This window comes from Dermochelys coriacea, chromosome 28, assembly GCF_009764565.3.
Source record: "Dermochelys coriacea isolate rDerCor1 chromosome 28, rDerCor1.pri.v4, whole genome shotgun sequence".
NCBI classification, from domain to species: Eukaryota; Metazoa; Chordata; order Testudines; family Dermochelyidae; genus Dermochelys; species Dermochelys coriacea.
In genome coordinates, this window is record NC_050095.1 from 6,523,175 (window position 1) to 6,547,646 (window position 24,472).

At 46.2% G+C, this 24,472-nt stretch overlaps 1 protein-coding gene across 2 annotated transcripts; it reads left to right on the forward strand.

Annotated features, from left to right (window-relative positions):
- The first annotated feature begins 861 nt into the window (after nucleotides 1-861).
- On the forward strand, nucleotides 862-20,646 carry LOC119849373 (zinc finger protein 883-like). Of its 2 annotated transcripts, XM_043503791.1 has the most exons (6): nucleotides 862-1,003; nucleotides 2,262-2,344; nucleotides 4,037-4,163; nucleotides 14,613-14,726; nucleotides 15,136-16,409; nucleotides 16,494-20,646. In XM_043503791.1, exons 1-6 carry the CDS (start codon nucleotides 877-879, stop codon nucleotides 16,863-16,865), a joined length of 2,097 nt encoding a protein of 698 aa, XP_043359726.1. In that variant the 5' UTR covers nucleotides 862-876; the 3' UTR covers nucleotides 16,866-20,646. The 2 variants fall into 2 exon arrangements, with proteins under 2 accessions (XP_043359726.1, XP_038242277.1); XM_038386349.2 differs by having other exon boundaries at nucleotides 15,136-20,646.
- Nucleotides 20,647-24,472: the final 3,826 nt, after the last annotated feature.

Sequence of the window (24,472 nt, forward strand, 5' to 3'; positions counted from 1 at the left end):
GACCAAGGGGATCCAGTGGACTTAGATTTTCAGAAACCCTTTGACAAGGTCCCTCACCAAAGGCTCTTATGCAAACTAAGCTGCCCTGGGGTTGCCTCCCCAACCATCCCGGGTACCAGCAGCCCCCGGCCCGTGTCCCGCCCCCCAGGGCGCAGCGCCCGGGGCAGGGGCAGGGTCCGGGGCTCCCAGAGTGGCCCAGACTCCCCCGGAGGCTCTTACCAGAGCCCAGCTCCTGCTTCTGGCTGGGGGGTGGGGCCACAGGGAAAGGGGTGGGGAAGAGGGCGGGGCCAGGGAGGAGCAGGGGGTGGGGCCTGGGGAAAGGGGTGGAGCAGGGGGGCGGGGCAGGGAAGGAGCAGGGGGCGGGACCCTGGTGGAGGGGAGGAGCAGGGGGCGGGGCCAGGGAAGGAGCAGGGGCCAGGGGGAAAGGGGTGGAGCAAGGGGCGGACCCAAGAAAGAAGCAGGGGGCGGGGCCCTGGGGAAAGGGGAGGAGCAGGGGGCGGGGCCATGGCGGAGGGGAGGAGCAGGGGGCGGAGCGGGGGAGGCCGTTGCTCCTGGGGTTCGCGGGCTCAGCAGCGTCGCTAGGGGGAGGGGCAGAACCCGGCCGCCCCGCGCCAGTCGTCGCTGAGCGCTGCGCATGCGCGGCGGCCGCCGGGAGCAGGCGGAGACTCCATTTCCCAGCAGGCCCGGCGCGCCACAGTTTCCGGGCATGCGCAGCTCGCGCCGGGGGGCGGGGGGGCCCGTTTCCCTGCCCCCTAGTCCTGCGTACGCGGAGAGAGCCGGGCCGGAGGACCGACAGCGGGTGAGTGCGGGGGGGCGGGGACCCCCCCGCGGAGCCTGGCCCGGCCGCGGAGCCTCCCTTCCCCCCCCGCACCGCGTATGACGGGCCCCGCCCCCATTCACAGCGCCGTGTTCCGCCCTCGCCCGTTACAGCCGTTAACGGCCCCGTATCGCCCCCCCCGCCATGGCTGGTCTGAGGGACGCCAGTGTCCGGACTGGCCCCGCAGTAAGGACAAGGCGGGGGGCGGGAGATGCGGGGGGGTCGCTGGGGGCCCCGGCTGTTGCTCCAACCGCTGAGCCAGAGCCCGCGGGGAAAGGGCGGGGCTCGGGCCGGGAAGTGACTCTGCACAGATGCCCCGGGAGCCTGAGATTTCACAGCCCCCGGGAATCCGCTCCCTGGCTGTGAGCGCCCTGAGGGAGGCTGCGAGCTGCCTCTGCAGCAGTGATGTCGCTGCCTCGGCTCCCGCCAGGCTCTGCCCAGGGAGCAAGCGGGGGGGAGGAGACGGGTCCTCAGTGGGGCTTGGCCTTTGTGTGTCTGGAGGGTGCGGGTGTCAGGAAGGGAAAGGGGGAAACGGAGGTGGAGGGGGGGTGGAGAGAGTGTGACATGGCAGATTTCACCATCTCTCAGCAGGACAGGGCTTGCGGGGGGGAGGGGGGTGAAATCTCCTCTGCTTTCCCCTCCTCTGAAATTGGCAACAGTCTTCTCAAGTGTGCCCCTTTTCTCTGACTATGAAATGTGGATAGGAAATCCATGTAAATTCCCTGTTTTCTCTCAAATTATTGACCAATTCTCTTTTCTCCTCAGATTTTTTCGCATGATCTCTCCACTATCAATTTAAAATCTCCTCAGCTTTGGGGTGTTTTCCCACCCATTTTATCTGCAGCAGTTTCTCATTGTTTAGGTGGGAAATTGTTGCCCTGAGCCATTGTGGGATAGCTGCTGGAGAACTGGTAGGGTAACGCAGTGTTTACAGTTTTCAGAGTAGCAGTCCTGTTAGTCTGTATCTGCAAAAAGAAAAGGAGGACTTGTGGCACCTTAGAGACTAACAAATTTATTTGAGCATAAGCTTTCGTGAGCTACAGCTCACTTCATCAGATACATACCATGTTTACACTTACACTGTATTGACCTCAGTACATTGACCCGGGCTCAACATTGCTTGGGGAACTTGTGTTACCGTGTTGGCATAATGGACAGTTTACATTGGTGGGAGACTAATTCAAGTGTGGAGATGTGCAACTAAGTCCATGCAATGCAGCTACACTTTCAATGCAGTGTAGACCAGGTCTTTGTAGTGTAGACCATCTGTGAGGGTTTAATCCTGGTGGGAAGACCTACCTCTAATAAAGTCACTGTTTTCCTGTGTGGCAGAGCCTAGAATGTCAGTTTCCAGGGAAAAAAGTCTGGTTGGGGGGGACTCTATGTGTGAAATGGACAAAAGCCCCTTCTGAAATCTCTCCAATTGCTCTTTTTGCTCTGACAGGCTACAGAATAACGTCAGTGTTTTGCTCCAGATCGTCCCACTGTTCCACAGGAAAGGCAATGGCTGCAGCAGAGTTATCTGAGGTATGGATTATCACAGAGATGGTTGGTGGGTTGTGGCTGTAGGGAGATGGTCAGTAAATGTACGGGAGGGTGGGAGCTGCTGGAGGTGGGAGAGGGCAAGAAATACGCAGGGTGGGGAAAGGGAAGGGACAAACTTGCCAGAATAAATTCGTATTAGGTCCCACATTGAAGGAGCAGGATCCTTGGGTTTGGGTGTGGAACTTTCCCCTATTTGTGGAACAGGAAATAACCCCCTGGCCAGGGCTACAAAAACTTCCCAGACTCCCAATGCTGCAGCCCGAACCAGCTGACACACTTCATTATTTGACACTCTTCATTATTTACCGCTCTCCCAAACTTCGTGTCATCTGCATGTTTCATCTGTGATATTATGTTCTCTTCCAAGTTATTGATAAGCAAATTAAATAGCAACGGGCTAATAACCGATCCCCGTGGGACCCTAATAGAAACACACCCACGTGACCATTTAGAGTTACATTTTGAAATGTATCAGCTGGTTTTGAATCTAGGTAGTGTATGTCATGTTTAATTTTGTATTGTTGTAGTTGTTTAAGTATCATGCTGTACCAAGTCAAATACCTTAGGGAAATCAAAGTATTTTACATTAACACTATTTCTTTATCAACCAAATTTCTGAACTTAAAAAAAAAATCCAATTAGTTTGAGAGGATCTGTTTTCCCTCAACTTATGTTGATTGGAATGAATTATGTTACCCTCTTTTATTTCTTTATTAATACCCTCCTTCCCCCCCCCCCCCATTATCTTGCCTGACATCAAACCTGGGCTATTATCTTGGTCATCCCTTTTACACTTTTTTTTAAATATAGGGGCAACTTTAGATTTCTTCCAGTGTTCTGGAGTTTTTCAGTTTTCCAAGAGCTATTGAAAAGCAGCATTAATGCTCCAGAGAGCTCCTCAGCCTGCTTTTTTAAAACTCTTGAATGGAAGATAACTGGAACTGCTGTTTTTAAAAATGTCTGATGTTAGTAGCTACTTTTTAACATCCTCGTGAATTACTATTTTAATGAAAAGTGTCGTTGTCGTCATAAACATATCACATCATCATTTGTTTGTTTTCCCCAAATCCAGGAGAGAAATAGTCACTGAACATTTTTACTTCTTTGGTATTATTATTATTATTTATTGATGTTTCTGCCCTTTCTGTCTAGTAATGGACCAATAAAATTGTTAGGATCTTTTTGTTAGTATATACTAAAATAAGCACAATGCTCCTTCATATTTCCTTAATTCTGCTGGCCAGAGATTTCTCCATTTGTTTCTTTGCCTTACCTTAGTAATTTTCTACAATTCTAAGCTTCTGACATTTTTTCCTGTCAACTTTCTCTTCCTTTCAGGTGTTTGTTTATATATGTTATATAATTTTATGGGGGGATATTGGGATTCCCGCCAATATATTTGTATATTCCCGCTGTCCCTGACTCTCCTGGGGACTCCATTTCCTGTATCAATCTCTGGCTATTGGGTGTGTGATGAATATGAAGACCTCTGTCCACTGACCAGTGTGAGGGGCTCTCTTTTTCTTCCCTCAACCTGGTGCCTCCTGGCTGCTCAGGATGGGGGTGGGACTGTGCTACCCTGTCATTCCCAGAGCTTCTATTTTCCTGTTCCTGCTCTCCCATGAATCCTGGGGTTGTACTAAAGTACTAAGTGGGGGACCCTTGCTCTTTCAGGCGCCATTGACTTTCGAGGAGGTGGCTGTGTATTTCACCGAGTCAGAGTGGGCTCTGCTGGACCCCGTTCAGAGAGCCCTCTACAGAGATGTCATGCAGGAGAACTATGAGTTTTTGGCCTCACTGGGTAAGCCTTCCTGTCCCGTTGGTTATTGGAAGCTGTGGGTTCTCTGAAGAATCTCTGTAGTAATAACTCTATACCTTTACAACTCATACATGTGTAGACTGGTTTCTGTGTCCGGCCTCCCACACCGCTTGGCTTATGTCCCATCCCAGTATCATTTTTAGACGTACACAAATTTTAAATGACCAATGGCACAAAAGGATTTTTTTAATTATTTAATTTATCCTTATTGGATACATTAAAGTCCAAACCCAATACTTTGCTTTATCTCCCAGGGCTATGACCATTGGATGTGGGAATTTTGGAAATATTTCTATGATTCCAGTACATACCTCAGTTTCCCCCTGTGCTTGATATTATTATAATCTGAATGTAAAGACCAGGACACATGAAGTATTTTTGTTACATAGCTGTCATGGAGTTCACACAGAGATCTCTCTTGGAACTAAAGGCATGTCTACACTATAGGTGCTATGGCTGAAAGTGGCCAACTGAGAACTGTTCCATAGACCTAGCTGAGTCTAAAGTGATGGCTAGGCTGACCTAATTATGGCTACACTACAGAGTTCCGTATGTGTTGATTAAAGCAGGTTCTTCTTTGAGTGATGGTCCCTATTGAATTCCACTGAGGCTAATCTGCATGTGCCATGCTCCCAGAACCGGAGCTTTTTACAGTAGTAGTGTCTGTGGTGTTATGTGTGCGCCCTTGCCTTGCCTTGTGGTTTTGCCTGCGTCTTCAGTTCCCTTTCACCGCCACATGTTCCAAGTCAGAGCTTCTGCTGTCCCCTCGTCCGTGGTGACGCATTTTCCTTATTTAGTCAGGATGTAACCCGCACAATTTAAAGCTCCCACCCCCTACCCATCCTTGTGTATACGCAGGGACAAGGGGCCCAACTTTATCCCTCCCTAGGCTCAGGGCTAATATCCCTTCTTAGTGGATTCAGGGTTCTACAGGTCTGCAGAGCCTTTTCCCAGTGAAAGTGTCTTACACAGTAATATCCTTAAACATGTGCATGTATTTATTAGCAACAAATCTACAGAATACACACGCCAAGCATCTAATGCACACCACTCCAGAGCTGGACGTCTCCCGGTGGCCAGTCAGGATCTGTTCTCATCTGGGGCTCGGGCTTCTGCACAATATGGTTGTGCAGGGGTAAAAGTCCTGGCACCTTTGGTCTTGAGCTGTATCTCGGAGTTAAGTTCCAACGAGCCCCACTTCTGACCCCCATTACTTAGTTAAAATTAAGATTTATCTATCCTTTAACCAATTATTATACTTAAGACATAGCTATGCAAACACACTATCCAATCATTTTCACTATGCAGGGGTTCACATGCCTAAGACCGCCTACTCATTAGCTTTGGTGTTTTTCAAAGTTAGTTAAAACTTCTCAAGGTCTACTTATCTTTATGCTTTGTTAATGGAATACACTGTCAGGATAGGTTTCAGAGTAGCAGCCGTGTTAGTCTGTATTTGCAAAAAGAAAAGCAGTACTTGTGGCACCTTAGAGACTAACAAATTTATTAGAGCATAAGCTTTCGTGAGCTACAGTAGCTCACGAAAGCTTATGCTCTAATAAATTTGTTAGTCTCTAAGGTGCCACAAGTACTGCTTTTCTTTTTACTGTCAGGATAGAATTTGCTTAACCAGCAGTAGTCCGGGACTCTTTGTCTATTTAAAGTATACTTTCTAACTATTTAAAATTTCTTTAGCAACAGCAAAACTTCTAACTTTTTATTATCAGACAGAAACTGCAGAAACTCAAGGCTAACTTATCCATTCTCTCTCCATTCTCATGACTTTGTGAATATCTATCTCTTCCCAATTCATAGGGCTGCAGCTAATACTTTCTATCTGTCTGCCTATGTCAAGGCCGAATTCCCCTGACTCTATAGTTTTGTTTGCCACTTATGGTGGCTGAGCCTACAAGATGGCTGTGGGTTATGCTAGGTCCAGGCCTCTGATTACAAGGACTTGGTTTTATGTAGTAGTTTTCTGGTTTCTGAACGTTTCGTAGGATTAAGGACTGGGGACGCCATTCCGGCAGTTTCCCACCAAACAATCCCCAACTCCCTACTTCGCCCCCAGCAGCCGTGTCTGGATACTCTCTATAATGAAAATTTTCCTGGTTTCTATAGTGATTTTTCTTGTTTCTGAAAGTTCCTTAAGGCTCAGGATGCAGTTCCCCTCCAAACCTTCCCCCCCCCCCTCCCTTCAGCACCCAGGTCAGGATGCTGGATTATGACTAAGAGGACAGGATTCAAAGTAGTTTGTTCTCCCTCAACGACAAGCACCAGTGCTGTCTGTACTGCTTGTGGGAAACCCACACCACATCCAGGTGCAGCATCTGTCTCTACTTCCCTGCCCGTACACGGGAAGACAGAGCCCCTCCCCCTCTCCTCTGCAAGAAGCACCTCATGGAGGTCACCACTGGGCCACGGTCGAATCTTGGCCAGGGAACACCCCAGTACATTGGACTGAATCCAGGAGCTACTGGTACCTGAGTCCCTGGGCACCAGTGCTGCAACAGCAGGATCAACCGGTTTGGCCATATGGGAGCTTGTGGCCCCAATATTCGTCTTCAGAACAGTCCTGTTCAACATGGGAATCCTCTCGTGTAGCACAGACCTGTCCTTTGCCAAGCAGGCGTTTGAAACAGGGATCAGCCCGGCCCTGATGGTACTGACAGATCCAGAGGGATTTCTCCATCATCCTGAGACGAGGCGGTGTCATCAACTCTCTCCTCTCCCCCAGACTACTGCTCTCAGTTTCAAGAGCTGCTACGAAGGATACCTCATGCTGTTGAAATACTATTGGAGGAAGTGCAGCACACGCAGCACCACCTGCTGGACATTTTGCACGCATTGCTACCGGCTAGAGTGGCCCTATCAAAGGAGGACACTCTCCAACAGACACACACTGTTGGATGGCACACAGAAAAGAGGTACAGTGTGCTCCCCCCTACCCCCAAGGGTTCCAAGTTTCTATTCTCTCATCCTCTGCCCAATTCCCTGGTGATTAGCTCACTGCATAGCAGCCTGAAACAGCACCCACGTTCCACCCCAACTAACAAGGAGGGCAAGAGAGTGGACCTTATGGGTTGAAAGGTTTTCTCCTTGGACAGCCTCCAGTTATGGATCTTGAACTTCCTGGCAGTGATGGCCAAATACGACTTCTTACAGTATGGACATATGGCAAATGAGCTTCCTCAACAGGATCATGCCCAATTCCTATCAAGTATAGAGGAAGGCAAGTTGGTCACAAAGTCCATACTTCAGGCTGCAGTTGATTCAGCAGACACATCCTTGCGCGTTTTGGCAACTGTAATCGTCATAAGGAGGGAATCCTGGTTTCCCTAGAGAAGTGCAGAACACGATCGAAGATCTCCCTTTTGATGAATCACACCTCTTCAATTAAAAGACGGATGACTACTTGCATTCACGGAAAGATTCCATAGCCACTCTGCAATCCTTAGGCATATATACATCAGCACCAAAGCAAATATTTTATCACCTGCCATCTTCTCACAGTGTTACAAAATCCCCAGTTTAACCACTAACAGGCTTATGAACCTCCTCAGAAACATCCTATAGTCCACAGATCCCATCCACCTGTTCTGACAGAGCAGTCCTCCACACAGCACCATCTGTGCATAAGCTATATTTCTGAATGCAAGTAGAGCGCCGTCTCACTTCGCCTGCATCCCAAATTTCTACCAAAGGTGGTTTCCTGCTTCCATTTCAACCTACCTGCTTTCCTGAATCACATGCTCTGAATGAGGAACAGCAGCTTCGCTCCCTTGATGTACGTAGGGGGCCCTGGTCTTTTACCTACAAAGGACAAAGCCATTCCAGAAATCTCCCCGGCTATTTGTCGCCATAGCAGAGAGAATTAAAGGGCAGGCCATATCCACACAGAGAATCTTGAAGTGGGTCTCAGGGTGAATTGAGCTCTGTTATCAATTGTCAGGATGGTCCCAACCAGGTGGGATATGGGCCTGTTCCATGAGAGTGGCAGCATCGACTACCACCACACTCCGTGACGTGTCCCTTACGGACATATGTAAGGTGGCCACATGGAGTTGGATACACATCTTTTCTTCTCATTATGCTACAAAGTGTGGCAGTGTATACATTGCAGTGTAGGCATAATTCGTGTCTTTACTACAAACTTAACTCGACATCCGACCGCCACAGTTATTAAGTTGGTTGTGCGTGTCCACACCACACTCCTTGTGTCAGTGGAGTGCATCTTCACTAGCAGCGCTTGCATTGATGCAGAGAGCAGTGCAACTCGCCTCAGGGGTTTTTGGAAAAGGCTTGCAATGCCTCATGGGACCAAAACATTCTCACAGGGGTGACTGGAATCATGGCTTCAACATCCCATGATGCAGTTTTCTCCTTCCCCTGATTTCATCTGCAGCCCACAATATTTTGCGCCTTTTTTTCAAAAGGCTGGCATAGCCTTGGGTATGCCATCTCTAGAGAAGCATGGACTCCACTCAGCTGTGCATTATTGTGGTGAGCATTGCCTTATCCTGTAGGATATTTCCAGAGCTGAGTCACGTTCTACACTGCAGTTCCTCTCAATGTCCTTCAAGTAGCACGGCTGGAAACAATGGAACGAAAGTTTCTGGTTGCTGTCGGCAGTCGCCCTGCAGCTGAATATGGTGGAGTGCTGGTTCTGGTCCCGAGAAGCAGGCACTGACTGATGGGATCGCATCGTTATGCAGGTATGGGATTATGAGCAGTGACTGCAGAACTTCCGTATGTGCAAGGCCACTTTCCAGGAACTGTATGTGGCGCTCTTCCCAGCCCTGAATTGCAGGGACTTAAAACTGAGACAGTGGAGAAGCGAATGGCGATTACTGTGTGGAAGCTTGCAACTCTAGATTGCTACTAGTCATTGGGGAATCAATTAGGAGTGAGTAAGTCCACCGTGGGTGTGCGATCCAAATTGGCAGGGCCATTAATCGCCTTCTGCTAAGAAGAATAGTGACTCAGGGATATGTGGGCCATCTATCACCGCACCACAGCAAAACAATTCAGTATGTCCTGCGCATTGCCCAATCTTGGCACCAGACCAAGTTGCCACAGAGTACATAAACAGAAAGGGAAACTTTTTTATGGTGTTGCAAGCACTGGTGGATCACCGGGGACATTTTACTGACGTGAACGTGGGATGGTCTGGGTAGGTGCATGACGCGCACATCTTTAAGAACGCAGGTCTGTTCAGAAAGCTGCAAGCAGGGACTTTCTTTCCAGACTTCGAAAGCACCCTTGGTGACATTGAAATGCCAATGGTGATATGGGGAGACCTAGCCTATCCTTACTCCTGTGGTTCATGAAGCCGGACACGTGGACAGCAGTAAAGATCGGTTCAATAATAGGTTCAGCAAGTGCAGAAGGGTGGGTGAATGTGCATTTTGCTCACTAGGTTAGACCTCTATCCTTTCCCTCTAGGGTGGGAAAAACATCCCCTTGATTATAGCTGCTTAGTGTGTGCTTCATAATATATGTGAAGCAAAGAGAGAGAAGTTTCCACAGCCAATCCACCTCTACACCCTACCCCTATCTGCTAATTTTGAGCAGCCAAATACCAGGTCTATAAGAAGAGCTCAGGGTGGAGCAATGTGTCTCAGGAAAGGATTGAAACTCATTTTAGTAATGACCTACAATAATGTGCGCTGCTATTCTGTATCATTCCTACCCATAGTCTGAACCTTGCTGTGACTGCTGTTCTTTGTTCTCCTGCACATCCTTCCACCTCCCCTCACCCCATGCTTTGAATTAATAAAGATGATTTCATTTTCAAGGCATACTTTTATTGCACACAGACATAAACACTGAAAGATCTGTCTAAGAATTAAACCTTGGAAAGATGATGGAATAAAATTGGGAGTAGGGAAAACACATACATCCTCTCTATAAAAGTACAGCAGCCTTGCCTGTCATACATCAGCACATGTGCAGCTGTTATTCTTGGCACCCTCCTCTGGGGTTGAGTGGAGAGGATATTGCAGTGCCCCCTTTGCCTAGTGGAACGTGAGGTGGGGGACCAGGGGGAGTACAGTGATGTTGGAATGTTGCTCTGCAGGGGCCGAAGAGGGAGTCGAGCCTCAGGGTTTTTTCCCCCGAAGGTTAACCAGAAGCCTCAACATGTCTGTTCCTTCAGAATCCCCAGCATCTCCTGCAATGGGCCACGGTCTTTCTCCTGTGATGCTCACCTTCTCGCCATGTCCTTTTTTCTGAGAGCAATCCTCCACGCCCTTTGCTGTGTATACTGTTCCAGAGGCATTCATTATCTAGTTAAACATATCACATATTCTTTTGTCTCCATCTTGTCTGGGAGAGCCTCTCTGCCGCTGTGGAGGAAGAGCTGAAGGCCACACTTTCAGTTATAACACATCCAAAGCACGAAGGAACCACTGTCAGGGCAGAGCCGGGCTGTAGTGCAGTATTTCTATAGAGAAATCACTTCACTGAATCCATGCCAGTATAAAGCAGAACATTTTCATTTCTACAAGGTATTTATTGAGCTGGTCTGCTGTCCCAGCTATGGTGAGTATGGCATGGGGGCAGGGGCACCGGACCATCTGCAGCAGGAGGGGAGCCACCTGCAGCAGAACTAGAGGTGGCCAGGGGACCATGCTCACCTCCCCTTTGAAACATGGACATTGGCTGGAGGCTGGGGACCAGGCTTCCCCATCCCAAACTGCCAGCTTGGCAGAAGTGGCTCGGGGGGTGTGTGTGCTTGGGGTGGTGTGTGGCCACTACAACATTTTCCTCCCCCCGCCTCTACCCGGTGTTTCCACTACTGCTGTCCGGTGTCTCAGGCTTGCTGTTTCTGAGGTCAGTGCTGACCCCTGCCACCCAAACTAGGGTCATGTTTTGTGAAGGGTGAGGGAAGGGGCAGTAAATCACAAGGAGGGATTGCAGCACCTCCTGAAATATGTCGTCTTTGCTCTGTCTTGGTCGCTTTCTGATCTTGCAGAGGCACTCCGCCAGTGTGTAGGGGGTTCCCCTGAAGGCCACATCTGCAGAAGCACAACAATTACATAGACTTATTATTGTTAGTTCACACACAGCATCGAATCATTACAGTAAAATACACCTCTTGTAACATACCAAGCACACAGCAACATAGTCTTGTACATTTCTATCCCCTCACCCACTTCCACACTACACAAAGCAAAAGAAAGTTGGCTATCATAACCATGCAGCATCAACTCAAAAAATCACTTCCCAGAGGTCTCCTCTCCTGCTTCTTGCCCACTGGAGTGGGACTCCTGGGACTGGCTAAACACCTCCAGAATGCAGCAGAGTTCCTGACTCGCCACCCCAAATGGAAACCTAGCCATGGGCTACACACCATCTGCTAACTCCACCTCCTCATCCCTGACTTTGTTGTCAGGGTTAGGTCCACTTGATGCGGCGTTCAGCCATACCATGCATTTGAGTGGTGGCAGCATCTACCCATCAAGGTTACTTTAAAAAAGTAAATTTTTTATTAAAAACAAAAAGAAAGAAAATACATTTGTAACTTAGGCTTTTGCTAGATTTTAAAAGAGCAATTCCAAAAATCAGGCACCCAAAATAGCTTTCTTGGGAGTTCTGCTTAAAGGTTACAAGCAAACAAAAGCATCTGGAAAAAGAAAAGGAGGACTTGTGGCACCTTAGAGACTAACAAATTTATTTGAGCATAAGCTTTCGTGAGCTAAGCTCACTTCATCAGGAGTTAGCACAGAGGAGTCCGCAAGCCAATAAGAAATAAAAGAAATAACCCTGGTCGCCTCTAGCTAAACATTCTGATCTACGGACACATTGGAGTTCATATAAGTAGTTCTAGGCATGATCTGATGACTTATAATCATACCTGGCTTAGCTGCATATAGCATGGCTGCTCTGACCCTTCAGCCCGGAGAGAACAGACAAAGAGAAAGTTTCTTGCCCAATTTTAAAAAGTTCTCCCTTCCCATTGGTCAAGTGCCCACTTTTTTTCTTTACCTGGGGGACTTTTTAACCCTTTACAGGTAAAGCAAGTAAAAAACTGCTACCAGGAGGGATTTTACAGCTAACTGGCTGGCTGGGTGTCCATCAAAGGGAGCTATTCCCCCACTTTATTTCTTACAACAGCCAAAGGGAAGTTTTCCCCCAAATTTTAAAAAGTTCTAGCCCTCCCATTGGCTCTTGTGATCAGGTGCCCACTCCTTTCCTTTTACCTGTGGGCTTTTTTAACCTTTTACAGGTAAAGCAAGCAGAGAACAGCCACCAAGAAGGACTTTATAGCTAACTGGCTAGCTGGGTGTCCATAAAAGGGAGCTACTCCCTCTTCCCCCCGCTTCGTTTATCACAGCCCTACACAGTTGGCAAATAAAGCAGGTATAGCTACCAGACCTCGATGGAGATGTCTTTTATTCTCTTCTCAGGTACTTGGTCTGTTGAATGTCCCCCAAAGCAGGGTGTTGGCTACCCGGAGACCCTCTGGTTCAGAACTCCCACAAAAGTCCTTTGTAGCAAGGTTTTGGCTACCCTACCTGTTCTACAGCATCACAGGCCTTTTCAGATATTAATTGGGAACTGCTGCTATACCTGTGATATTCTTAGTACTTATACCCCTCGCTCTCAAACGAGTCGCATGCCCCTGAAATATGCCCTGTGGGCATTTCATTACTTGTTTTCCTAATCAATATTTTTGGAAGAGAGCTAAAGAGGGACAGAGACCAAAGATCACTTGGTGTATACTTTCTCATCAATCATTCCCTTGAGCTGTTAGGGTGGTGCCATCCCAAAGGGTCATCTTAATCCAGGTCAGTTAGTACCATGCTCACCATTCAGGTGTTTTCTGCGCATTTACTTAGTGAGCTGGCCATCGACTGACCATGACCAAAATTCCAGCTAACTAACACACACGCGCACACACACCCTGGTTGTAACCATTCATAATCCATAGTTGTGTTAGCATTCAAGTGCAATTTCAGCATACCATCTGATACTAAGAGAACCCTGGTCCCAGAATCCTTTAGCAAATTCAGACGTCTCCAGCCTTCCTACATTCATATCAATCACAGTCATTCATAATAATTCAGCACCATCCCAACAAATATGATTGATAATGCTCACTATCCTGCTGCTTTGAGCAAAGGAAGCTTGCTTGGGGATGTTACCCCTTAAAATAAACTGGGGTTAAACGGAATCTTTGTGACAAGATGTGAGTGAAAGCACCCCTGTAATCGCACCCTACACACCACTGTAATAGCCTTTGTACAAAATATGCCTTGTGAGGTATCACTTGAAAACCAATAACTTACCGGTCAATAATTCAGTGAAATGTATGTAACAACGTTGTATGTAAAGTTATGAATTCCCCTGTATGATGATGATAGTAGATGTTCAAACTGACACAGCCATGACTAGGCAAAAGTTGTTAACCCAGTCTAACCTAAACAAGGGAATGTGTGTTTACCTCAATTTGCATATAAGTAATAGGGTCCTTGAGACAGCAAGAGGAGGAAATGGCAGGAGCCAAAGCAAATTTGCATTTCAGCATACGCTGGAGAGAAGAATGAGCCTGGCTCCACCTTCGCCACTAGACTCCATGTCACCTTCTTTGCTGTTTGAATAAACTTTGCTTTGAGGGGCAATCCTGAGTAGAATCCATTTCAAAGGGTGACTGGACTATAAAAGTCAGGGCAAAACCACCCCAAGGCAATTCTTAGGTGAAAGAGAGAAAGGAAGAAGACAAAGGAACCAGCCCTTTGACTCTGGTGGAGATCCTGACCTGACAATTTGCTCAACCCTGGGCACACGTGCTCAGGATTTTACCTTGAACGAAGTTGTGCTTGTTAAGTTTTAGAAAGCATTTTTATCTTTATTTCTCTTGTAACCATTTCTAACTTTTAATACTTTATGCTTATACTCACTTAAAATTTCTTTGTTTGTAGTTAAATAAACTTTTTATTTGTAATCAAAACTAATCCAGTGTTGTGTTTTAAATTGAACTGTGTGGTAATTCCAGTTAAAGTAGCAAATTCTTGAATATTGGTCCCTTGAGGGTCAACGGACCTCTCAGATGTGAACTGTCCAGGAGAGGGCTGGCCAGTGCAGAACACACATTTTGGGGAAAATTAGGGACTGGGAGTATGTTGGGGCCACCCTGCACATAGTAACCCAGGCTGGTGGAGGCCAAAGTGAGACTGGACTGTTTCTCACAGGCTGCTGGGTCAGGGCTGTAGCCTTACACAAACACTCAGGGTGTGACCAGCATGCTGGTAAGCTGTTTGTCAGCGGCCCAGGTTGGGAGCTACAACACCAAAGCAATGTGAGGCACCCAGGATTACAGGGCAGGTGGTGACACAACCTTTCGGAGGTCTGGATTGCACCCCCAAAATGTGATACAAGTATCCCACAAATTCAATTGATCTCGCTTGTTTTCTGTCACTTGTACAGGATTTCCAGTTTCCAAACCAGATGTGATCTCCTGCCTGGAACGAGGGGAGGAGCCATGGGTCCCAGACCTCCAGGACTCTGAGGAAAGAGAAACCCCGAGAGACACCTGCACAGGTAAGGAATCAGTTAAACCAACACCAAATCTGTCCCTGAATTAAGGAAATATTTGAGTTTCCTACTAAGCCCTTGTGAGCTCTCTGAATTCAGGATTGTTTTCAGGAGATGTGGCATCCTCATGGCAGACTTCACTTACGGCTTCTTACCTCTTCTGACTCATGCCTGACAGTAGCTCCCTCTCCAATCTATTTTCTCCCTGAGTGTTTGGTTGAGATTTAGACCCAGAATTGATCCCCTCCTTTCTCTCCTGTGGGGAAAGGCTTGGGGGAGATACAGCTCTTTCTTTGTTTCATCTCTCTGTCACTTACTTTTGTTTGTTCCCCCCTTTCTTCCACTCCTCTCTCCGAGGTTCCCTTTTTTTCTCACAGAGGAAGTGACCTATGTCTGGTTTCTCTTTCTATCCTAGCTGATGATGGGATGGTGAATGAGAATGAGGAGGAGAATCCTCAAGAAGACGATGCTGAGCAAGTAGAAGCACATGAGACGTTATCGGAAAGATCCAAAGGGAATGTTTCTTGGAGCTGTGCACAGGCAAATGTCTGTGAGAGTCAGCACAGACAAGAGAAAAAGTTCAGTAGAGGCTCTGACCTTATTAGACATGAGAGAATCAACACCGGAGGAACACCCTACATCTGCCTGGAGTGTGGGAAAACCTTCAAACATAACTCAGTTTTTATCATACATCAGAGAATCCACACTGGAGAGAGACCATACACATGCCCCGAGTGTGGGAAAAGCTTCAGTCGCAGCTCAAACCTTATCACACATCACAGAATCCATACAGGGGAGAAACCCTACACTTGCCATGAGTGTGGGAAAAGCTTCAGTCGGAGCTCAGAGCTGAGGATACATAGGAGAATCCACACAGGAGAAAGACCCTACATTTGCTGTGAGTGTGGGAAAAGCTTCATTCGGAGCTCAGAGCTTAATAAGCATCAGAGAATCCACACTGGAGAGAGACCTTACAGATGTACTGAGTGCGGGAAAGACTTCATTTATAGCTCACAGCTTGTCACACATCAGAGAATCCACACTGGAGAGAGACCGTACTCATGCCCTGAGTGCGGAAAAGGCTTCACTTCTAGCTCACAGCTTGTCTCGCATCAGAGAATCCACACAGGAGAGAGACCCTATTCATGCCCTGAGTGCGGGAAAAGCTTCAGTTCTAACTCACAGCTTGTCTCACATTGGAGAATCCACACAGGGGAGAGATCCTATTCATGCCCTGTGTGTGGGAAAAGCTTCACTCATAGTTCCCAGCTTATCACACATCAGAGAACCCACACGGGAGAGAAACCATACACATGTCCTGAGTGTGGGAAGAGCTTCAGTCGGAGTTCAAACCTTATCATGCATCATAGAATCCACACAGGTGAGAAACCCTACACTTGCCTTGAGTGTGGGAAAAGCTTCAGTCGGAGCTCAGAGCTGATCAGACATCAGAGAATCCATACAGGAGAGAGACCTTACACTTGTCCAGAGTGCAGGAAAAGTTTCACTCGGAGCTCAGATCTTAGTAAGCACCAGAGAATCCACACTGGAGAGAGACCCTACAGATGCCCTGAGTGCGGGAAAGGCTTCCGTTATAGCTCACATCTTGTCTCACATCGGAGAATCCACACAGGAGAGAGACCCTACTCATGCCCTGTGTGTGGGAAAAGCTTCACTGATAGTTCACAGATGATCACACATCAGAGAAGCCACACAAGGGAAACCCCGTTCACATGTCCTGAGTGTGGGAAAGGCTTCAGTTGGCACTCAAACCTTATCACACATCAGAGAATCCATACGGGAGAGAAACCATACATATGTCCTGAGTGTGGGAAAAGCTTCAATCGGAGATCAAACCTTGCCGCACATCACAGAATTCACACAGGGGAGACACCCTATAGCTGCCCTGGGTGTGGGAAAAGCTTCAGTCGGAGCTCAGAGCTTATCATACATCAGAGAATCCACACAGGAGACAGACCCTACACTTGCTGTGAGTGTGGGAAAAGCTTTATTCGGAGCTCAGAGCTTATCATACATCAGAGAATCCACACTGGAGAGAGACCCTATAGATGTTCTCAGTGTGATAAAGGCTTCAGTTATAGCTCACAGCTTGTCTCACATCAGAGAATCCACACAGGAGAATAACGCTATACTTGTATTCAGTAGGGCTGTCCAAAGATTTTTTTGTTTCTTTTTTGTTGTGGATTTTTTGGTTGGTTGGTTGTTTTTTTAATATATTGGCTAATTCCCACATATTGATCTTTAAGGTTGATTGCACCATTTCCTTTACTGTTGACTCCCAGCTCCCCTCGGGTGAGTTGCTGCCTTCTACCTTTTGCAGTTCACCTTACTTAGGGGTGAATCCTGTGATCCTTTCTATGAACTCCTTTGTCTTATGAGTTATGGGAATGTGTCCCCCTCCTGGCAGAAATATCCATCAGTCCGAGTTGGGGGAGAGAGGGTTGACCTCATCTAGCTACAGTGAGATAAAAACTGTGCCTTGTCTCCACTAGAACTGTACATTGAGTTAGGCCATGTCTACACTACCACTTATGTCGGCAAAACTTATGTCACTCAGGGGTGTGAAAAAAGCCCACACTCTTGAGTAACATAAGTTTTGCCAGCATAATTGGCAGTGTGCACCGCGCTATGTCAACGGGAGAGCTTCTCCCACTGACATAGCTACCGCCGCTCATTGGCGGTGGTTTAATTATATCAATGGGAAAGCTCTCTCCCACCAGCATAGAGCAACTACACAAGAGATCTTACACCAGCACGGCTACATCAGTACAGCTGTGCCACTATAAGGTCTCCAATGTAGACACGGCCTAAATTGCTCAAATTAGCTATCTTGATGTAAAAACACAGCTCTTTTCAGGGCAGACATAACCTGGGTGCAGTGGTTGTGGTTAGCTTTCCCCTTGTGCTGACCTGATCTCCATCACTCTTCAGCCTGGGCTATGCTGGGAGGGTTGAACTAAGATACACAACTTCAGCTACACTGTTCATGTATTCACTATTCAAGTCGAAGTATCTTAGTTCAACTTACCTAGCCGTCCTCACGGTGGTGAGTCGACTGTGGCGGCTCCCCCGTCGACTCTGCTTACTCTTGTTCCCAAGGTGGAGTACAGGTATCAATTCAGGGATCGATCACTACCACATGTCAAGGTTCCTTCCCCACTCTGAACTCTAGGGTACAGATGTGGGGACCTGTATGAAAAACCCCCTAAGCTTATTTTTACCAGCTTAGGTTAAAACTTCCCCAAGGTACAAACCATTTTACCTTTTGCTCCTGGGCTTTATTGCCGCCACCACCAAGCGTCTAACAAATATATAACAGGGAAAGAGCCCGCTTGGAAACGTCTTTCCCCCAAAAAATCCTCCTAAACCCTACACTCTCTTTCCTGGGGAAGGCTTAATAAAAATCCTCACCAATTTGCACAGGTGAACACAGACCCAAACCCTTGGATCTTAAGAACAATGAAAAAGCAATCAGGTTCTTAAAAGAAGAATTTTAATTGAAGAAAAAGTAAAAAAATCACCTCTGTAAAATCAGGATGGTAAATACCTTACAGGGAAATGAGATTCAAAACATAGAGAATCCCTCTAGGCAAAACCTTAAATTACCAAAAGACACAAAAACAGGAATATACATTCCATTCAGCACAACTTATTTTATCAGCCATTTAAACAAAACAGAATCTAATACATATCTAACTAGATTGCTTATTAGCCCTTTACAGGAGTTCTGACCTGCATTCTTGCTCTGGTCCCGGCAAAAAAACCACACAGACAGAGAGAACCCTTTGTCGTCCTGTCCCGTCCCCCCCCCCCCCGGTTTGAAAGTATCTTGTCTCCTCATTGGTCATTTTGGTCAGGTGCCAGCGAGGTTATCTTAGCTTCTTAACCCTTTACAGGTGAAAGGGTTTTTTCCTCTGGCCAGGAGGGAGTCACAATAGCTTCTTCTCTCCATGTTCTATCTCTCCAGCTCCTGAAGTGTCACATGAAGCACTGTTCTCAGCTCTCTGTGCTTAGGTATCATGCTCTGATCCTAAATCAGACTTGTTGGGGCTGGAAATGAGTGTCACAGACCTACAGGGGGAATTTGAAAAGATCCCAAACAGATTAACCTTTCTGTGCTTTAATCCTTGTTTCTGTCTATTAGCAAAGTTGCTTTCAGGATTTTTCCAGCTGAGCTGGGATTGTTTCCAGATGGGAAGGAACTAGCATGACAGAATAGTAATGAGGTGATGCTGAGTGAAGAAGGTTTGAATGGATCAGAGGACAGCGCAATAGGAAAATCTATTCTAATTTGGCATTATGAGATGTAAGATGCTCTGGAATTTCATTTTATATGATACTGAAACTATCTTATTCTCTTGTGTGTTTTGGGTTTCTCTCTTTCCTGAGGGCATTTGATAACATAAGTGGACTTTAGTTTCTTTATGATAGGGTGAAGTTCAGTTTTTTGGTGGAGTTTGAGACAAATGACCATTTACTAAAACAATTTCTTTTCATGCATGTCTATTTTTCCACTCATCCATTATGACATGGAGGAAGTTCAAGAGCAGTTCAGTCGTCAGGAATGAATACTCAAAGCTATTGGATTTGCTACCAGAGAAACAGTAGCATTTTAAAAATTCTACATCTAACTAAGGAATGGAATTGAATAAAAATGTGATCATATAGTTTGGGTCAATATTGTCTTAGATGATTCAAGGACAATATTCCACAGTAATTGATTCGGAACTCGGCAAAATGCCCATGTATTTGGGTCGCAAGGCAATTATGGCCTAGGCCTAACAGAAGGTGTCTTCTGAAGATCTCTCTTTCGTAATCAAGTGCACATTGCGTATTATTTGAGAACACAGTTCCTACCGATGCGGAGATGGAGAAAATGGAAGTGGTATTTTTGCTGAGTTTACACCTTATAGGTGCTGCAAATGTGTATAAAATAAAATCTGTTGTGAATCTGAGATAGCTGCAGCAGTAGATCTATTTTTAATAGATACCCCACCTTTGGTAACTTTCACGGCTTGTGATCCAGGCTCATATCTTTGCCACCAGATTAAATAAATAAACTGGGCATGCTTGGTTGGGGAGGTGATTCCTCACTCTGACTACTGAGATTTTCTGTGATGTGGTAAAGGATTCAACTCCAAAGAAGTAAAGTTACCCTGGCCATGGCTAAGGATTAGACTAGATTTTAAGTAGAAATAATAGGCACCCAGTTGTTGATTTTTACCCCAGAGATGGAAACTAGCGTAACTTTAGGCTCAGGTAAGCTATTTATTTTTAGAACACTATCTCCTAGTTTAGTGGCAGATTTTGGTTCAAACGGTGCTGTGGTAAGATATTGGGGAGTTGTCCTTTACCATTTGGATCCAGAGTTTTATGAGCCAAAGAAAGAAACAGTTGATGCCTTCAGAGGACAGCCCTTCCCCATGGATCCCAATCTCGCTGTCTTGTCAGAGAAGAAGCACTTCCATGCTGTGCAAGTGATGATAACCAATGAGGGAATGAATGTCAGACTCCCAAGCTCAGACTGCAGGACTGATGACTGTTGAGTCCTGATTCCATGGTTCTGGCTCTCAGTTTTGCTCCCATGCCCTATGAATTTGCATTGCTTCTCCATCTCCTGCAACTTTGAAAGATTAGAAATTGTGAAAATAGAATACAAGTGCTTTTTCTCCTGATGAGAACACATTTGAGATGACGTCCACCAACACTTATGACCGAAGACCCAGAGAGAAATGAGCTCCCAGAAATAGAAGGCACCTATGTTAGTACAGAACACAACTTTACACAAGACTTACTTGGTGGAAAAGGGGATTCAGAGAAAACTAACACAGATGATAAAATTGTGTAGCCTTCAGATATGTTGTTACTAGTGAAAATGGAATTAAACATAAAGTTTATTGCAGAATAAGAGACTGATTATGATTATACTGATTATGAATTTATTTGTAACACTGAAAGTTATCTGGGTTTTCTTCTGGGTTCAGAAAAGAATTAGATTAAGTTTATGCAGTGTAGGTCCATCAATGGCTACTAGCCAAGATGGCTAAGCCTCTGACTGCCAGATGCTAGGAATGAATGATACAGGATGGATCACTCGCTAATTGACCTGTACATTCCCTCTGAAGCATCTGGCTTTGGCCACTTTCAGGAGACAGGATACTGGGCTAAATGGACTATTGGTCTAACCCAGTATGGCCATTCTTATGTTTTTGTCTCCTGCCTCCCTCCAACTAGTATATGAAAGGTGATTAATACTGTAAAGTTTATTTGATGTAATTTACCCTCTTTGCATTAAGGAGTTCTAAAGTAAAACCTCACTCAAAAGGGGTTGGTGTGTGGTAGTATGTAGGAGAAATAGTGTATATCAAAATAAAGACCTAGTATAGACTTTAATTATTTCTATTTCAAATGGATTTTTGATAAGCTTTTAAAATAATATTTCTGTTGAGAAAAAATTACGTAAGGAGACATGTTGTGTAACATTTTACACAGTTATAAGGTAACAATCACTGAAATCTCCAGTTCTCTTGTTTGCAAACCAAAGATTATATCCCATCTGTCAGGAGGTGTCTTAATTTAAAATGGTGATGGGTACAAGATAGTAGCTTTTCTGGTATTTTAAGTTTTGGGTTTTTTGCAACCATTTTTTTTCATGGGTGCTATCATGGTTCCTTCCCCACTCTGAACTCTAGGATACAGATGTGAGGACCTGCATGAAAGATCCCCTAAGCTTATTCTTACCATCTTAGGTTAAACACTGCCACCACCAAAGTGTTACACAAAGAACAGGGGAAGTACCCACTTGGAAACATCTCCCCGGCAAAATATCCCCCCAAGCACTACACCCCCTTTCCTGGGGAAGGCTTGATAAAAATCCTCACCAATTTGCATAGGTGAACACAGACCCAAACCCTTGGATCTTAAGAACAATGAAAAGCAATCAGGTTCTTAAAAGAAGAATTTTAATTAAAGAAAAAGTAAAAGAATCACCTCTGTACAATCAGGATGGTAAATACCTTACAGGTTAATCAGATTCAAAACATAGAAAATCCCGCTAGGCAAAACCTTAAGTTACCAAAAGACACAAAAACAGGAATATACATTCCATTCAGCACAACTTATTTTATCAGCTATTTAAACAAAACAGAATCTAACGCATCTCTAACTAGATTGCTTACTAACTCTTTACAGGAGTTCTGACCTGCATTCCTGCTCCGGTCTCGGCAAAAGCATCACACAGATAGAGAGAATCCTTTGTTCCCCCTCCCCCACAGCTTTAGAAGTATCTTGTCTCCTCATTGGTCATTTTGGTCAGGTGCCAGCAAGGTTATCTTAGCTTCTTAACCCTTTACAGGTTAAAGGGTTTTTCCTCTGGCCAGGAGGGATTTAAAGGTGTTTACCCTTCCCTTTATATTTATGACAGGTGCCAAGGCCCTTTTCAGTTTGAGGAGGCAAGCTATTCGAGCACGTCCATTTAACCCTCAGATTCGGCAATTAATACTTTAAGAAAACTCCTAGGTGAAGTGAGACTTTACCAAAGTGACTTTGGCCCAAAGTGATCGTCACTTCAACTGGCTCAGGACACATTGTCTGTATCTAAGGAGTTTTCTGATTTGCCTGGAGACTTCAGGGAGTCACTGTAAAGTGGGGTAAGGTGGAATCATCAATTGTAAAGATCAAGATAAAGGTGGAAATCCTTCACCTTCGAGGTCGAGCTGTCTAACAGAGACTGATGTACCATGACCCCAAGACTGATCCCCTCTGGGGAAGGAAGTCACATCATCAGCAGGCTATGACAGCCCTGACTAGTCTGTCTATACCTAAAATAGCAGACTAGCCTTCACTGCAGCTACACCCCTACACTCCCTTGGCATTCTAGTAACTTCCCATTCCTTTTTCTATTGTTTCTCTTTTGTTTTTATTTGCTGGAAGACATAAGAACGGCCATACTGGGTCAGACCAAAGGTCCATCTAGCCCAGTATCCTGTCTTCCAACAGTGGCCAATGCCAGGTGCCCCTGAGGGAATGAATAGAACAGGTAATCATCAAGTGATCTTTTCCCTGTCACACATTCCCAGCTTCCGGCAAACAGAGGCTAGGGACACCATCCCTGCCCATCCTGGCTAATAGCCATTGATGGACCTATTCTCCATGAATTTATCTAGTTCTTTTTTGAACCCTGGTATAGTCTTGGCCTTCATAACATCCTCTGGTAAGGAGTTCCATGGGTTGACTATGTGAAGAAATACTTCCTTTTGTTTGCTTTAAACCTCCTGCCTAATAATTTCATTTGATGATCCCTAGTTCTTGTATTAAGAGGAGGAGTAAATAACATTTCCTTATTTACTTTCTCCACACCAGTCATGATTTTATAGACATCTATCATATCCCCCCTTAGTCGTGTCTTTTCCAAGTTGAAAAGTCCCAGTCTTATTAAACTGTCCACATATGGAAGCTATTCCATACCCCTAATCATTTAATTATCTTTTTCTGAACCTTTTCCAATTCCAATATATCTTTTTGAGATGGGGTGACCACATCTGCATGCAGTATCCAAGATATGGATGTACCATGGATTTATATAGAGGCAATATGATATTTTTAAACCACCAGCTGCACATTTGCTGTCACGTCACCCAGGATGTCATTAACACATCGCGATTGGCAGTGCAGTTAATTCACAGTTGCCTGACATGCTGTCTGCAATGGATAGGAGCAACATTACATTATTTTTGGCATTCACGGAACAGCTGCACTTGGTGGACAATCGCTTTTGAGCACAGGAAACTAGCACTGAGTGGTGGGATCACATCATCATGCAGATCTGGGATGAAAAGCAGTGGCTACAGAATTTTTGGATGAGGAAGACCACCTTCCTGGAACTGTGTGCAGAGCTCGCCCCAGCACTGAGGCGCACTGACACTCAAATGAGAGCTGTCCTCTCTGTGGAGAAGCGCGTGGCGATCACAGTGTGGAAGCTGGTGACTCCAGACTTCTGCTGGTCAGTCACGAATCAGTTTGGAGTCGGGAAGTGAACTGTTGGGGCTGCGTTAACGCAAGTGTGCAGGGTCATTAATCGCATCCTCCTAGGAAGGACCGTGACTCCTGGCAATATGCGTGACAGTGGATGGCTTTGCAGAAATGGGTTTCCCTAACTGCAGAGGGGCAATAGATGGCATGCATATCACGATTTTGGCACTGGAACACCTTGCAACGTAGTACATCAATAGGAAGGGGTATTTTTCTATGGTGTTGCAGGTGCTTGTGGATCATTGAGAGCATTTCACTCACATCATCACAGGGTGGGCCGGAAAGATGCATGACACATGTATCTTCAGGAACACTGGCCTGTACCGAAAGCTGGCCCCAACAGGCCCACGGGCAGGGTAGGTCGCTCCCAGCCCCGCAGAGCCACACAAAGGGTCAAGGTGCCCCTGCCTGCCGGTTCCCGCGATTTGCCGCACATGCGCAGTGCCAAGCAGGCGGAGACTACATTTCCCAGCACACCCAGTGCACAGCAGCCCTTCCCGGGCATGCACAGTGCAGCTCGCACCGAGGGGGCGTTTCCCCACCCCCACGCCCCTGCCAGAGCTGGGCGCGCAAGCCAGGGGGGTCTCCCTGTGCCCGGCTGGGGTGTAGGGCACAAGGAATGTGCTGTCGGTGATAGGGAAAGGGGTAGTAACAAAGCTGTTATCGCAGGGGTGGCCAGTCTGTGGCTCTGGAGCCACATG

What these genes read in the sequence shown, in the direction of transcription:
- LOC119849373 (XM_038386349.2), top strand. Translation starts at nt 877, where the DNA reads ATGACGGGCCCCGCCCCCATTCACAGCGCCGTGTTCCGCCCTCGCCCG. An exon ending in TGAGTTTTTGGCCTCACTGG is followed by an intron (nt 4,164 to 14,612) that starts GTAAGCCTTCCT and finishes TCACTTGTACAG; the next exon opens with GATTTCCAGTTTCCAAACCA. An exon ending in CCCGAGAGACACCTGCACAG is followed by an intron (nt 14,727 to 15,135) that starts GTAAGGAATCAG and finishes TTTCTATCCTAG; the next exon opens with CTGATGATGGGATGGTGAAT.